This window comes from Hemiscyllium ocellatum, chromosome 2 (genome assembly GCF_020745735.1).
Source record: "Hemiscyllium ocellatum isolate sHemOce1 chromosome 2, sHemOce1.pat.X.cur, whole genome shotgun sequence".
NCBI lineage: Eukaryota > Metazoa > Chordata > Chondrichthyes > Orectolobiformes > Hemiscylliidae > Hemiscyllium > Hemiscyllium ocellatum.
In genome coordinates, this window is record NC_083402.1 from 51873401 (window position 1) to 51888186 (window position 14786).

General features: G+C 39.5%; 1 protein-coding gene across 1 annotated transcript in view; it reads left to right on the forward strand.

The window, feature by feature from the left end:
• adgrv1 (adhesion G protein-coupled receptor V1) overlaps positions 1-14786 on the forward strand; it is a 566067-nt gene that overhangs the window by 89305 nt on the left and 461976 nt on the right. The window contains 3 exon segments of the mRNA XM_060841343.1: positions 1524-1741; positions 2487-3230; positions 12774-13147. Coding sequence (XP_060697326.1) covers positions 1524-1741; positions 2487-3230; positions 12774-13147 — 1336 coding nt within the window.

Sequence of the window (14786 nt, forward strand, 5' to 3'; positions counted from 1 at the left end):
ATGAAGGACACTTCAGGGTGTTGCTTCAGTGGCTTCACTCTTGCCTCTGAATCAGAAGGTTCTGGGTAAAAGGCCAACTCCAGGACTTCAGCACAAGTAAGGTAGACATTTTAGTGGAGTTCTGCATTATTGAAAAAAATCTGCTCTCAAGGGAAATAACACTTGAATGTCCCTTCAAGAGCTGGTTCAATAGGATATTTTTATTTAATACACAAAGTATGAGGTACTAATTGATAATTGTAGTGGTGTGTTGTAGGATTAGGTAATAGACATTTCTAATGTCTCACTTTGAGTAAATCTAAAATTGAGTAATGAATGACTTCTGGTCTCCTCCTTCGCTAACTGGCTAAAAGAATTTTCACAATTCTCTGGCTTTCAACGCTTTTGATTCCGATCTTTGTAATTCCACTGTCAGCAAGCAAATGTGTTGCTGGTCAAAGCACAGCAGGTTAGGCAGCATCTCAGGAATAGAGAATTCGACGTTTCGAGCATAAGCCCTTCATCAGGAATAAGAGAGAGAGAGCCAAGCCGGCTGAGATAAAAGGTAGGGAGGAGGGACTAGGGGGAGGGGCGATGGAGGTGGGATAGGTGGAAGGAGGTCAAGGTGAGGGTGATAGGCCGGAGTGGGGTGGGGGCGGAGAGGTCAGGAAGAGGATTGCAGGTTAGGAGGGCGGTGCTGAGTTGAGGGAACCGACTGAGACAAGGTGGGGGGAGGGGAAATGAGGAAGCTGGAGAAATCTGAATTCATACCTTGTGGTTGGAGGGTTCCCAGGCGGAAGATGAGGCGCTCCTCCTCCAGCCGTCGTGTAGTTGTGTTCTGCCGGTCAACAGAAGAATGCTAGGTTAATGTCAGACGCTGTGGAGGCAGACAGGATCAGCATCAGTCAGCTGACAGGTTTGTGTGAAGTTCAGTGCTAAATTTGAAATTGAAACTGTTGAATGTTACCTGAGCAGCAGGTGCTGGCATCATGAATATCTGCAAACATTTTCCAAGATAAGGAGAGATCAGTGAACAGCTTCACAGTTTTTGGCCACTGTCTGTGTGACTTCAGTGGCCCAATTCAAGAGAACCAGAGAAAGAAATTTTGGGATAGTTTCTTTTAGGAGTTAGAAGAGATAAATGATAATGCCAAGTATGGTGATCTGTGATAATAGTTACACAGATCTGGAACCTAGCATAAGTAGCAAGGTTGTGAATTCATCTTCAGAATACAGTCTTCTCTCCTGTTGACAAGTTATAATCGTTTTAACTGTCTTTACTTAGACATTGCTCCTGTAGATGGCAGGGTGCGTAGCAATCTGTGATGCCAGGCAGAGCTCTGATGAGTCCTTTGAAATTCTAATTTTTTTAGTCAAAACTAACTGAAAATCATAATTTCAAGCTTTTCTTTTTCCTGTTTGTTTTATTTAACACTTCTGTCGTTGATGAAGTAACTTCTGTCAACTCAAAATCATAAACAGTGAAGTACATCTGATTTAAAACATCATTTTCCTTTCGTTTTTGTTATTTTGCCTACAAACAGGATTATAAGACAGCGAGGAAAATTTGGCAATGTCTCTGTTTCATGGCAGCTGTTCAGTAATGATTCTCTTTTGGAACCTGGGGAAGAGTTTTTAGAAACGACTGGGATGGTCCTGTTCACAAGTGGGGAACATGCCCGTCCCATAACACTTTATGCACTTGCTGATGGGACGCCAGAATTCAGTGAAATGTATGTTCTGAGGTTGCTCAATGTTTCAGGTATGTGTTTTACTTGGAAAAATAAATTTATACTGAGTATACCAGCTGGTTTTCGACAGCAAGTTGACCTCTACCTCTCTCACAAATGCCTTCAGTTGTGTTCAATGGCTGCCACAAACTAATGTTTCAGGAATGCTTGTTGATGTATTGTTCTATTTTATATATTGTCAAGAAACTGCAGTGCCGTTTTGCGATAGTTTTATAATCATAAAGATCTGAAATTTATGGTTGCCTGTAAATGAAATTATGTAAAGTACCTTTTTTTTGGAACACATCAAATTTCATACTTCTTGCTGCTTCCAGAGTTTTTCTCAAAGAACTGGAAAAAGATATTTTTTTTAAATACACTATGCTATATCATGTTAAAATATTAAATGCATTTGTAATAAATTCTTTCGTTTATTATATTAAAATAATTTTAAATAATAAGCTCATTTCTCTACTTAAGTAATTGAAAGAGAAAATCCACATGTATTGATTGTTTTATAATTATAACACAGGCTCGCAACACGTAAAATTTGACCTTTCCTGTTCGTTTTGGCGATGAATGATTCTTGTTGAACAAGCCTTAGATTCATAGTTGAAACAATTACTTGCCGTAGCAATTAAAAAAAAAATGCATGTCTTTGCTAGAGTTACAATAGTCTTAGATTTAAAAGGTACTATAATCTAAAATAGAATTTGACACTAGTCCAGAACAATAATTTTGGAAAGATTTATCAATTTCTTTTTGTTAACTCCATAGGAGAATTCCCTGGTTCTGGTGCTAAGTTATCAAATGGCAGTCTGAGCACAAATGTTGTGATTCCATTTAATGATGATCCTTTTGGAGTTTTTGTTCTGGACCTAGAAAGCCAAGACAGGGAAGTTGCAGAAGACATCCTTTCAGTTGATGATATGTCACATATTACAAACTTTACTATTCTGCGACAAAAAGGAACATTTGGGGATGTTCGAATTGGATGGGAGATACTGTCCAATGCATTCAGGCATGGATTGCCTGAAATGACAGATATTTTACTGGTTGGAACTTTTCCCAACTCTGTTGAATTACGACCTCATTCAAGAAGACATCACACCGGGACAGATGCTCTCTACTTTAGTGGAGCAGAAGGTGTTTATGGAACCATTAACCCAGAATATCATCCAAGGATAAATAATACACATACAAATTTTACATTATCTGCATGGGTGATGCCTAATCTCTACACTGATGGATTTATCATCTCTAAAACAAACATCAATGGTAGTATTTACTATGCCGTGAAAGTGATGACTAATGAATCTTCTGTGTCACTAATGTTCCACTATTCTGTTTTGGGGTCAAATACTACTCATGTTGCCACAGTAACAGCATTGAATCAGATTGAAGAAAAGACTTGGATACACATTATCATCATGGTATATGGTGGGATAATTGAATTTTATTTGGATGGGACTCAACTTCCACCTGGCGTTAAGAGGCTTAAAGGAGAAATAATTGCAGATGGTAAGTGTTCACAACTAAGGATAATTTAGTGGTGCCTATGGATTGCCAGTTTTTGCTCCAAGCAACTTGGTTATCAGTAACAAATCACCAGTCTGTAAGAGGCGGTGGTGTTTTTTCCAGGAGTTCTGCATCAAAACAAGTAGTTTGGAATACATTCTTTCATGACAGCGAGACTTCTGGTGACAGTTTGAAGGTGATTGTCCTTAATGGCTAAAGTCGTAATGTCCATCTTCTCTGAACTGTCTAAGTGTCTATAGAACCCCACATGTGGAAAAATACTGTCAATCAAAAAGTTAAAATGATATTTAGTCAGGCAAATGAGATCAAACAAAAGCTCATTAACTCAACATTTCTCAGAAGGTGGAGAAAATCTGTCTTTTAATGTATATTTTTAATACACAGAATCAGTTATTTATCATTATTGATTCATTGTATTTGTTAAAGTATTTTTGTGATATTTTAGTTAAAGAATACATCAGTGGATGAGGACAAGCAGCTCTTTGATTAGATTAGATTCCCTACAGTGTGGAAACAGGCCCTTCAGCCCAACAAGTCCACACTGACCCTCCGAAGAGTAACCCACCCTCGTCTGAGGAATGCACCTAACAACCATGGACAATTTAGCATGGCCAATTCACCTGACTTGCATAATCTTTGGAATGTGGGAGGAAACCAGAGTACACAGAAAAAACCCACGTATATACAGGGAGAACATACAAACTCCACGCAGACAGTCACCCAAGGCTGGAATCAAAGCTGGGACCCTGGTGCTGTGAGGCAGCAGTGTTAACCACTGAACCACCATGCCACTCTGACAAAGAGATTTACTGTTGGCTATAGCTCTCATTTCTTCATTCTTCTTAAGCAAAACTTCTTGATGTTGATATAAAATGAATTATTTCTATAGTTCAGAGAGCTTTCCTTCTGGCAGGTTCCAAGTTAAAATTGTTTAAAACACTGCCACATACTAATGAAATTGGAATAAGGAGATAGTTCAGATAAACTAATGGCTGAGGAGATGGTGCAGTGGGCAAGGATTTTGGATCTTTGGGATCTCTTCTGGGACAGAAAGGCCTATTGAAAGGGGATGGGTTTCACCTGAACTGGAAGGGGGCCAATATCCAGGTGGGAAGGTTTGCTCGTGCTATTCAGGATGCTTTTATGCTAGAAGAGAGGGTGGGTGGGGAGTAATAGTGAGAATACAAAGACAGATGTGGATGTTTCTGAAATAAATAAAAAAAGAACACATTAATTAGAAAAGGCAGGCAAGAACAGTGAGAGAATGAGGTAACTCTGAAGAATTCCACTGCATTTATTTCAATACAAGGGATCTTACAGGTAAACCTAATGAACTCAAGGCATGTATTGGAACATGTGATTGGGATGTCATAGCTATTACAAAAGCATTAGGAGAGACAGGACTGGCAGCTCAATATTATGGGGTTTAGATACTGTAGGAAGGATAAACAGGGAGGCAAGAAAGAAGGGGAAAGACATTTTTGATTAAGGAAAATGTTAGTGCTGTACTTAGGATATTTCTGAGGGATCATCCAGTGAAGTTACATGGGTGGAACTCAGAAATAAGAAGGGGATGATCACCTTGATGGGATGTACTATAGGCCCCCAAATAGCCAGAGGCAAATTGAGGAGCAAATAAGTAGAGAAATCTCAGATATATGTAAGAATAATAGGGTTGTCGTAGATAAGGGATTTTCACATGACATACAAATATTGGGACTGCCAGAATATTAAGGGCTTAGATGGTGAGAAATTTGTTAAATGTGTTCATGAAATTTTCTTTCTCAATATGTAGATGTACCTACTAGAGAAGGAGCAAAACTTGACCTCAGCTTGGGAAATAAGTCGGGGCAAGTGAAGAAAGTGTTAGTCGGGGAGCACTTTGGGACCAGTGATCATAATCCTGTTAGTTTTAAAATAGTTATGAAAAAGAACAGGCCTTATGTGAAAGTTAAATTTCTTAATTGGAGTCGGCAAGTTTTGATGGTGTGAGACAGGAACTTTCAAAAGTTGATTGGGGTAGTCTATTCACAGGTCAAGAACTGACTTACATATCGGAGACTTTCATGAATGAAATAACGAGTGTTCGGAGGCGTTATATTCCTGTTAGACTGAAGGGTAAGGCTTGTAATGGTAGGAACAATGGATAAATAAGGATATTGATGCTTTAGTCATTAACAAGAATGAGTCATATATTAACTCCTGACAAATGGTGTCAAGTGCATTTCTTGAAAAGTATAAGGAGTGGGGCATTCTAAAGAGAGAAATGAAGAGGGTAAAAGGGGATATGAGATACCCTAGCAGATAAGGTTAATGATAATCTGAAGAGATTCTACAAGCATATTAAGAGCAAAAGAACAACTACAGAAAAAATTGGGTCCCTTGAAGATCAACGAGGTCAGCTATGTGTGGAACGCATTGAGATGGGAAAGATACTAAATGGATATTTTGCATCATTCTTTACTGTGAAGGAAGAAATGGAGGCTAGAGAACTTGGGAATGTAAATATTGATGTTTTGAAAAGAGTTCACATGTCAGAAGATGAAGTGCTGAAGGTCTTCAAAAAACATTAAAGGCGGATAAGTCTTTGGGACCTGATCAAGTGTATGCCAGGACGTTGTGGGAAGTTAGGGAAGAAATTGCGGGGCCCACAGCAGAGATATTTGTACTATTTACAGACATGGATCAGTTGCCAGATGACTGGAGATTGGCTAATGTTTTGCCTTTATTTAAGAAAGGCTGTAAGGAAGAGCCTGAGAACTACAGACCTGTGAGCCTGTGAGAGTGGTGGGTATGCTGTTGGAGGGGATTCTGAGAGATAGGATTTACATGTGTTTGAAGAGTCAAGGACTGATTAGGCATAGTCAACATGGCTTTGTCCATGCAAAATTGCATCTCACAAACTTGGTTGAGTTTTTTGAGGATGTAATCAAAAAGGTTGATGGGGCAGAGTGGTAGACATTATCAACATAGACTTTATTAAAGCCTTTGACAAAGTTCTGCATGATAAACTGATTAGTAAAATTAGATCACGTGGGGTTCAGGGAGAGCTTTCCAATTGGATGCAAAATTGGCTTGATGGTAGGAATCAAAGGGTGGTAGAGGAGGGTTGATTTTTGAACTGAAGGCCTGTGACCAGCAGTGTTCCACAAGGATCTGTGCTGGGTACACTGGTGTTTGTAACTTATTTGAAAGGTTTGGATGACAATATAGGAGGCATAGTTAGTAAATTTGTGGAGGACACCAAAATTGGTGATAAAGTGGACAGTGAAAAAGGCTATTTAAGATTAGAAAGGGATCTTGGTCAATTGGACCAGTGGGCTGAGAAGTGGCAGATGGAATTCAATTTGGATAAATGAAAGTATTTTGGAAAAACAAACAAGGGCAGGATTTATACAGTAGGACCCTGGGTGATATTGTCGAATAGAGACCTCAGGGTTCAGGTACATAGTTCTTTGAAAGTTGTGTCACAGGTAGATAAGGTGGGTAATAAGACTTTTTGCACATTTGCTGTCATTGCACAGACCATGAAGTATTGCATTTGGGATGTCATGTTGAGGATGTACAGAATGTCGGTGAGGCCACTTTTGGAGTGCTGTGCACAGTTCTGGTCGCCATGCTGTAGGAAGGATATTATTGAATTGGAGAGCATTTAGAAAAGATTTATCACGATGTTGTCGGGGCTGGAGTATTTGAGTTGTAAGGATAGGCTGAATAGACTGGGACTTTTTTCACTGGAGCGTGAAAAGTTGAAGGTTGATCTTGTAGAGGTATGTAAAATTATGAGGGGCATAAGTAAGGTGAATAGCAAAAGTCTTTTCTGTCGGGTGGGGCAGGTCAAAACAAGAGGCCATATATTTAACGTGATGGGGAGGGGCAACATTTTCACACGGAGAGTGGTTGGATGTGGAATGAACTGCCTGAGGAAGTGTGAGATGCAGGTACAGTGACAACATTTAAAAGGCACATGGACAGGAATATGAATAAGAAAGGCTGAGAAGGATATAGGCCAAATGCAGGTAAGTGGATCGAGTCAGTTTGGGAATGGACTGGTTGGACCGAAGGGCCTGTTTCTGTGCTGTATAATTCATTGACTCTTTATTTGCATATTTACAAACATGTGGGTGAATGTTTTTCTGAGGAGTTGCAAGCAAGTGCAAATTTTTACTCTGCTCATTTTTTTTTTCAGAAATGAAAGTGCTCTGCAGATGAGTTTCTGATCAGGGCTCCTTCAGCAAGGCAGAGGGTAGTTCCATTCTGACAGCTCACTTGTAGGGCAGAATGGTTGGAGTTGGCAATCCTGCTCTCTTTTTCACACCAGTCTGCTGCCATATTTCATAACTTCAGGGTCCAGCATCCTAGACTGCTCCTTTGAGAGGTCCTGTGAAAGGTTAAACACATAAAGAAAGTGTAAGTTTCGAGTGTTAGATTGGTTGGGTGCTGGGTGGCCAGAAGTAGGATGCCTTGTGGCTAGAGTGCATGGCAGAAAAGGGATCATGTAAGTGATGGAGAGGTTAGAGTAGAGTGGCATAGGCAGGAGATGTTGGATCTGGTGCAGAGCACTGGGGTAGGAGTGCCTTGTTGTCGGGTGCATGGTGTGGGGGTAGGGGTCTGGTTACAGAAGCGATGGACTCAGGTATGGAGAGGATGGGGATTCTGGTCCTTCTCCTTCCCCTCTGTCAACAGCTTAAAAAAGACATCAAGTTTGAAATGGTTTCCCTGTCCACAGATACTGCCAGACATGCTGAATTTCACCAGCATTTTCTATTTTGATTTCAGATTTCTTACACTCACTGTATTTTGCTTTTATTTGAGCAGGCCAAGTGTACAGCTTGTCTTCCTGTTTGTTTAAAGTGTCCTGTCTTCCATATGAGGAGCCACTACCGACAGCTCTGCCCTCTGCTAGCTTTGAGAGAGAGTCCAATTCCTCAATGTCTAGCTGGTGAGTCACCACAGGCAGTGATTCATACTGGCCAATACTTTTCATCCAGGCGGTCTGTTGTGCAGCTACATTTTGACCAATGTGGCAAGTAAAAGAGAGGCCAACAGGCGATCCATTGCCCACAAGGCTCATGACCTTTCATACAACTCATGCATATGTACGGCAAGCAAATAAGAGGCTGATAAGTGCAAAGTAACCTTTGCACCACATAACTGACAGGCTCTGACCATCTCCAATAAGAGGGAATATATCTGTTTTACATTAACAATTTAATGGAATTTGCATAGTTGAATCTCTCACCATCAACATTCTGGGGTTGCCCTTGACTGGTTACTCAGTCTGACCAGCTATACAAATACCGTGGCTCCCAAAGAAGGTCTAGAGCTGGGACTCCAGCAATGAGTAATTTACTTGCTGAGTCCTCAACGCATGTCCATAAGGCCCAAGTAAGAGGTGTGATGCACGACTACTTAGATGAGTGCAAACCCAGTAACACCCAAGAAACTGAACACCATTCAATACAAAAATCAATTTGATCACGATCCCTCCTACCATTTTAAACATTAGCTTCCTCTGCTATTAGAACACAAAGTCATTCATCTGTTCCACCTACAAGATGCACTGTAGAAACTTGTTAAGGGTTCTTTAGCGTCCCCTTCCAAACTCAAAGTCACTACTTTCCCAGACACATGAAGAAATGTACAACTTGCCCTCCAAGTCCCACACCATCCTAACATGAAAATATATTGCTGGTCCTTCACTTTCACTGTTAAACTTCCAGGATTCCTCCATAACCGTACTGAGTACTGAATACTTACCCCATATTGAGTGCAGTGATTTGAGAATGTTGGCTCACTGTTGCCATCTAGGGGATAATTTCAGATGGATAATAAATTCTGGGCTTATCAGCAATGCTTACACTCCAACAGTAATTATCTTTTTGCTTAGAAAGGAAGTTTTGCTCCTACAAAAAGCATGATAGAATGCTGAACCAGGCATTTCACTGCAGTACATGATAGAGTTAGCATCAAGATTTATGGTGGCCTGCTGCATGCTGTATTTCACTACCACAAGAGGCCACCCCTTGATGCCAGATTTGCCTGAAACTTTAACTGTTTTTCTCTGCACAAATACTTTCAGACCTGCACATGTTCCTAGGATTTGTTTTTATTTCAAATTTTCACCCTTCCTAATTGGGACTGTCCGTGAAAATCTAATTTGGGTTCAATACCAGTCACTGCAATTCTGATTCCCAATTGCCAATAGCTCCTTCCCTTCCTCTGTCACTGAACAGCACAACATCAATGACTCAAAATGTAAAACTGAAAGCAACCACAAAATAAACATTCCAAATAAAGTTCCATAATGAAATCACATAATTCACATGAAAGTCACCTTATACTCCTTGCACATTCCCTCAGCTTCTGTCTTCCATCTGCCTCATTTTCTCAAGTACAATTATAGATGGACTATAAATGTTGGATTTGTCAGCATTGTCCACTTGCCAAAACGTGATTTTTTTTGAAAAAGCAAGTCATGTTACCACCCAAAATGTGGTAAAGTGCTGAAACAACCTTTCACTGCCCGGACAACTGCAGGCAAGTGACACTGCACTCATCAGGGGGTAGGTATACTCAGAGTGGGAATAAATGGGATGGTAGGCAATGACTGATGCAATATTGCAAGGCCGTTGTATGTTCTATGTTCAGCATTGTCCCAGTGACCACATCATGTTTGGGGTCCTAGCTATTCATAATGTATGTGTAGACTGAAATGAGGGAATTAAATGTATCATTCCCAAGTTTGCTGATGACGCAAAACTAGATGGTGTTGTGAGGAAGATGTAAACAGACTTCAAGGTGATCTAGACAAATTGGATGAATGGACAAACAAGTGGCAGATGGAGTGCAATATGTTTAAATGTAAAGTTATGCTGTTTGAAGACAGGAATAGAAAGAGAAGAGTATTATTTAAATGATAAGATATTGGGAATTATGAATCCTGGAGTGTCTTAGATTCCCTACAGTGTGGAGACAGGCCCTTCAGCCCAACAAGTCCACACCGACCCTCCGAAGAGCAACCCACCCAGGTGCATTCCCTTACATTTACCCCTGCACCTAACACTATGTACAAAGAAATCTTGGTGTCCTTATACCTTAGTCAAAAATAGTAGATAGGTAGATGCGGCAAGCAACCTTGAAAGTAACTGTCATTTTGGCCTTCATTGCAAATGTATTTAAGTTCAGAAATAGGGATATGTTACTACACTTATACAACAACTTGGTGTGACCATGTATAAACTATTATGTTCAGTTTTGGTCTTCCTACCTAAGAAAGAGTGTTCTTGTCATATAGTCAGTTCTGCTATAATGTGGTAGTTCCATTCTCGTGCAATTCCGTATTATAAGAAAAAAACGTGCAATAGCAGCACCATTTAAACTAATAGGGTCAGAATCATGTTATAACCAATACATGCTTTCAAAGTTTGTGCTGTAGAAACAGTGTGCTCACTTTGCCAACTGGATTCTGGTGAATTTGCATTAATGAAGTGCACATTATAAGCAGAATGACCTGTACAGCAGAGGTTCACTAGATTGATACTGAGAAAACTGAGACTGCCCTATGAGGAAAGATTTGTTTGACTGGACCTGTATTCACGCCAGTTTAGAAAAATTGGAGGGGACCTATTTGAAATGTGTAAAATTGCTACAGGATTAAACAGACTAGACACAGTGAAGATGTTTTCCTGACTGGGGATCTAGAACCAAGGATAGAGTATTAGGATACAGGTTAGACTATTAAGGGCTGAGATGAAGAAAACTTAATTCAGTCAAAGAATAATGAATTTCTGGAATCCTCTACCACAGAAGACTTTGGAGTTAAGTAACTAAATATAATCAATAAAGAGACACATTTTGAGATTTGAAAGTCTTCAAGGCATATGGGGAGAAAACATGAAAATGGTATTGAGATAGAAGTCTTATCATCTTGAGTGCTGGAATAGGCTTGAGGGTTGAATGATCTTTCCCTTATATTTTCTGTGCTGTATGTTCTATGTTCATCGCTGTCCCAGTGACCACATCATGGCTGGTAGAAAGTTGCTGAAATTCATTGAAGGAGACTAGAGATGGCATTGCATCGTGATCTTGAGCAGCTGTGGACCTGGAGCTACGGACTACACAATTTTATTTTTAGGAGCATCTACCTGGGTAGTTAGCTGATTGTTACTGCCAATGAGATGGGTACTGGCAGATTGTCAGTGATGCCTTGAGCATTGGGAAAGGACAATGGGGTCATGCTCCATTGAGCCAATGCCACGCCTCCACAATGGAGTCTCAGCAATCCAAGCAAATTTTTGGAGGACAGATTGCTATAGTGACCTGCAGGACCTGTTGTAAAGCTCTGATGAGAGTAGTTTGTGTTTGTGTGGCAGCAGACTGACCTTCTGAGTCTGCCTGAGCATCCACTGCAGCACTCTGGTCTGTTGTTAATACACAAGTAGAGGTTACAACATGGTCCATCGAATGTGACATCGTATTTGGATCTAACAGTGTGCAAACAAAATAAGATCCTGTTTTGGTACTTGAATGAATATTGTACAAGCTCTGCACAGAACTCTGTTGCTGGTGGTCTCTTCCATGATCTTTGATATTGAGTGCAAATTTCCTGGCAAGCTTGCCAATGGTGCATTTCATTGTGCAAGCACATCACCATTCTTCTTGCAGATTCAGTAATTTAATGGTAATATATATTTATTTAAAATTCTAATATGCTTTGCTAGAAATTTGACTTGGGCAGTAGCACAGTGTTGCAAGTGTTGGATCTCTTTTCTGTACTCCACCTCACGTTCAACTTGCATTGCAGTTAATATTCTTGAATAAATAACCCACATTTTGCAAATCCTGTTTTAAAATCATTTTAACTTGCTCAAAGAAAATATGCTGTATAATTTTGTAATTTCATTGGTGGGCATTAGTCAGTTCCTACCAAAATCATTTCATTTACTCTTAAGAAAAAAGTTAAAAGATAATAGGCGAGTGCTTGTGCATCGAAGAGGATGAGTGGAATTATAAACACCTTCATAAATCAGTGTAATGTTATAGTGTTGGCCTGAGTGTGACAAATCAGCAGAGCCTAGTTTGGGCAAATTGAATCTTGAAGTAATATAAACCCACATACGTGTAACCCACATATGTTTAAAACTCGCTGATATTCTGTACTGTTTAGCTGATTCCATCCAGGTGATGTCGATATTTCTCATTGTACTCTCTAACTTTTTTCTCTGCCAGTGCTAATGCTTTCGTTATCTGATTTAACCTGCAGTAAGTTCTTCTTTTGTACATTAGAAAACATAAGATAAAATTAATTTAAACGACTGTCTATTCTGTAAAATGTGGTTTACCCTATTTCTGTGGAGGTCTTGAAATCTTTGCCATTCTTATGTATAACTCATACATTAAGTTTAAAAAAGTTTGCAGATTTGAACAATCCTATAATAATCAACCTTTTGTTGAAAATGATAATTAGATTTGAAAATAGTTCTATATTCTACAATTATTTACAACACTATTCTATATCTCTAGGCCCTGGTGATTTAACTGTTGGGGCAGATGCTGATGGAATGAACAGGTTTGCAGGACTCATGCAAGATGTGAGACTATATGGTTGCAAACTGAACCGAGCAGAAATCCATGAAATTCATGCTACTCCGGCAAAGGCTGATCTGCATCCAATATCGGGATACCTCGATTATAGACATGGTGAAAAAAGGAAATCATTTATTGTTGCTGCAAGGGATGACAGCGAAGAGGAAGGGGAAGAAATTTTCATATTAAAAGTGACCACTGTGCATGGTGGAGCCAGAATATCACAAGATAATACCACAGCCACGCTACGTGTACAAAAAAGTGATAATGCTAATGGATTGTTTGGTTTCACTGGGACCTGCATTCCACAGGTAAAATTCATATTTTCATGTTGCTGAAAATGAACCTAACAACTTAAGGCAATTTCAAGTGCAAGATTTTAGTTGAGAGCCATGAAAACTGAGACCTTTATATACCATAGAACGCAAAAGCTTGTAGGTTAGGAAAAAGCCCTCCTGGTAATTGTGCATCTAAGTCTTCTCTGTTAACATTATCTCAATCTATTCCCACTGGGCTGCCATAACCGCCATGAGCATTAAGAAGCAAACAGTGTACCAGTTGTACTTTCGCAAGTTTGCTGTCTTCTACTTAACTACTTTGTGTGACAACCTATTGCATGCTGGAGCAGTTTCAATAAATAGAAAAAGTACTTCCAACATCTCTTAGTAGCAGCTTAATTTGGTGACCCCAGTCATTCAATCTTCTTTCCCCTTCAAGTCCTTTCATGATTTAAGATATGCCAAAAAAGTTCTGTTTATGGTATTTTCTACAGTGCTGAAAACAAATCCATTATCTCAGGTCTCTCCTTGTAATTAAAGACTTTCTTAAATTTTATATCATCATGAGAAGTGGGGGTTTGGGGAGTGGGGATGGTGCTGTAGTGTTAATGAGTTCTGGTAATTTCTCCTGTTGAAATCCTAACACAGCAGCTGTTGTAATTTAGTTAATAAATCTGAAGTCTGCCATTTCTATTGAGTTCTGTCCATATAAGCCAAAATTTGCCCTGCTTGTTACTTTACGAAATAAATACAATTTTATATTGATGTTTGAAAGCATTTGTACATTATGTTGTAGAAGGGTGTAAGGTTTAAACATAGAAACATAGACAAAAGGAGCAGGTGTAGGCCATTCAGCCTCCTAAGCCTGCTCTGCCATTCAACAGGATCAAGTCTGATTATTGTATTCAATTCCCTAATCCTGCCCTTTCCTCGTATCCCTCGATCCTTTTTGCCACGAGCAATATCCACCTCCTTCCTGAAAACACATAATGTTTTGGCTTCAGTCACTTTTTGTGGTAGTGAATTCCACAGGCTCACACTCTCTGGATAAAGAAATTTCTCATCATCTCTTTCCTTATTTGAAAGAGTTAATGCTGAGGAATGCATTCAGTACCACCTAAGGTGATGATATCATATGGATTTGGGTGGGTGAACAGAGTTGGATCTTGAAGTGAGGCCTTCCCTCATATTAACATAACTTGTACCTAGTCACTCTTATGTGATAAACTACATCATCATGTTTAAGACCAAAGCTTTTTCTCATTAGCCTACCAGGTAGTTTTTCTCTGCCTTATTCGACCAAGTAAATCCTGTAGATCCCCACCAGGAAAGAAGGTAATGGAAGCAAATCCACCAAATGGCTTTTACACTATGATGAACTGTGGTTAGGATTCATCCTGTAAAATAGCCACTGTGTTCATTTTTCATATGCAATCAATTAATTAATCAAAAATTGCATTAAGTTTGTCAAACATGCATGGTTTTCTTCAATAAATAATTTACCTCATTCAACCTGACATGCTTAAATGTTATGATATGGATTATAAGGTATCAAAGTCTTTGGATACCTTGAGAATTCAGCCTGGAAGCCACTTTTGGCCGACCAGACATCATATTTCCGTAGTTGGCAACAAAAATTATTAGTGTCAAAGACAATTGATATTTACAGGAT